The sequence below is a fragment of the Pteropus vampyrus genome, unplaced genomic scaffold, assembly GCF_000151845.1.
Source record: "Pteropus vampyrus isolate Shadow unplaced genomic scaffold, Pvam_2.0 Scaffold42, whole genome shotgun sequence".
Taxonomy (NCBI): Eukaryota; Metazoa; Chordata; class Mammalia; order Chiroptera; family Pteropodidae; genus Pteropus; species Pteropus vampyrus.
In genome coordinates, this window is record NW_011888823.1 from 408,156 (window position 1) to 410,182 (window position 2,027).

A 2,027-nucleotide genomic window follows, 5' to 3' on the forward strand; every position below is an offset into this window, starting at 1 on the left:
CACAGTTTATTCAGTCACCCATCAGGGTTCATTTGGATTGTTGAAACTTAAAAAAATATTATGTTTTGTAAGTTCTGAATTTTACAGTAGAATAATATATATTAATCAAGAAAAAAATGGAAAAATAGATAAAACTTGGAAAAATCCCTGCCCATACATAACCTCTGTCAACATGTAGGTAGATTTCTTTTCAGTCTTTTACCGGTTTATGGAGTTTTTTGGCTTCTGGTTACATTTTTATAGAGTTGTGATTCTTATCTTCATATACTGCTTTTTTTTTTTCCTGTTTTAATTGTGAAGAGTGTATAGAACATATGGTTTTATAAGATTACTATAAAGCACACACTATATAAGTGTCCAAATTAAAAAGCGGAATATTCCTAAAGCTTCTGATAAGACCTTTCCCCATCATAGCACCTTCCCCTTATCTAGAGCAAGCGCAGTTCTGACTTCTGTGATAGTCATTCCCTTCTTTGCTCCCTAGTTTTCCAACCTATGTATGTTCTTTAAACAACACGATTTAGTTTTGACTGTGTTTGAGGCTGGCCTCCTGTTCTTTTGTTTACTATTTCAAGTATTAGCTCTAGCTCTGTTATAACAAATCTTCATAAAGCTGCTTCTTAGCCATGCATTATTCTGATGAGTGATTGTACTGCAGTTTATGTAGCCATTCCCCAGTTCAGCTGGTTTCTGATTTCATTATTGGAAATACTGCTTTATGTAGAAATAACGTCTTTCTACTTGAAGCCTTTTTTTGTATTTAGGATTTTTTTTCTTTGTACAGTATTGTGAATAAAAGAAGTCTTACGGCTCTGATACATGTTGCTGAATTATTTACAAAGAGTTTCACCAATTTATACCACTGTGAAGCCTTATTGTTCCTGGGCCAACATTGAGGGTTTTCCACAGCTCCCCCAAATAATAACACCTCAGAGGGTTGAAAAACCATCTTATCTTGCATTCCAAATGGTTCTCTATGTGTTTACTAATCAATTTTCTTTTTTGTCGTCTTGGCCCAAGTTTGTGTTGGCGTAGACCAGATTCTTAAGTAATGGTCAATGTGGCCTTTTTTTTTTTTTTTTTTTTAGATGTAGGTGCAAGAAACTACAGGCATCTCTGTGCTATTTATTACAACAAGAATCCTGGGTTTGAGATAATCCACGGGCTACTGGACAGAATTATGCAGCTGCTTGATGTGCCTCCCGGTGAAAAGAAGGGGGGATATGTGATCAAAGCATCAGAAGGTAAGACATGTCAGCTGAATCCAGAGTCAGTGATAATGAAATGAAGAGGCCTAGCCCCATTTTTGATAAAGATTTTTTGTTTTTTTGTTTTTTGTTTTGATTTGGGGAGAGGCGGGAGAGCTTCATTTTAATTATTTGTTAGTATTTTCTAGAAAACATCCCTTTTCCCGCCCACATTTTATGAAAATGCTTTTCAGAGCCATCACAGCGCTGCACAGTATGCCTCTGAGCATTGGTAACCCCTAGTTATTGTCACCTTCGAGCCACCAGCACCATGGTGAGCCCGGAGTTCAAACTGGAAGCTAAGAGAACCTAAACTGATGATTTGGACTCAAAAGCCGCCTGTCGGAGGCCTTTAAGGCAAAAGAAAAAAAAAACACCTCAAAAGTTATTCTGAAAGACTTCGCATATGTGAATCAAGTCATAAAGTTGACCGAGGAAGGGTGGGAATCCTGTGTAAAAGTTCAAGTACAGTATAATCTCTGTCGGAGAGTTTAAGTTAAGATAACGAAATGGAATGTGTCTACTCCTAATATGCTAGTTTCTTGTCCAAGGAGTTCTGAAAGTTTTGCTTTTCATATCCTTGTAGCTTGAAACTGAGTTATTTGGTTAAGCAAGAGATTCAGAAACAACTTGAGAGAACTATCTTACCACTTGTTTTTACTGTTTACCTGACAATTTTTTATGACTGTATTTGGCTTCTTAAATTTCTAATAGAAGGTTCATTTTTTTAAAAGTGTCATTTAACAGTTACTTATAGTGATGTGAGGTTGAGAGGGGACA

General features: G+C 36.3%; 1 protein-coding gene across 1 annotated transcript in view; it reads left to right on the forward strand.

Moving 5' to 3' along the window:
* FARSB (phenylalanyl-tRNA synthetase beta subunit) overlaps positions 1-1,633 on the forward strand; it is a 55,512-nt gene extending 53,879 nt beyond the window's left edge. Inside the window, exon 16 of the mRNA XM_023529725.1 lies at positions 1,089-1,633. Coding sequence (XP_023385493.1) covers positions 1,089-1,288 — 200 coding nt within the window. The 3' untranslated portion in view covers positions 1,289-1,633. The remainder of the gene's footprint in view (positions 1-1,088) is intronic.
* Positions 1,634-2,027: the final 394 nt, after the last annotated feature.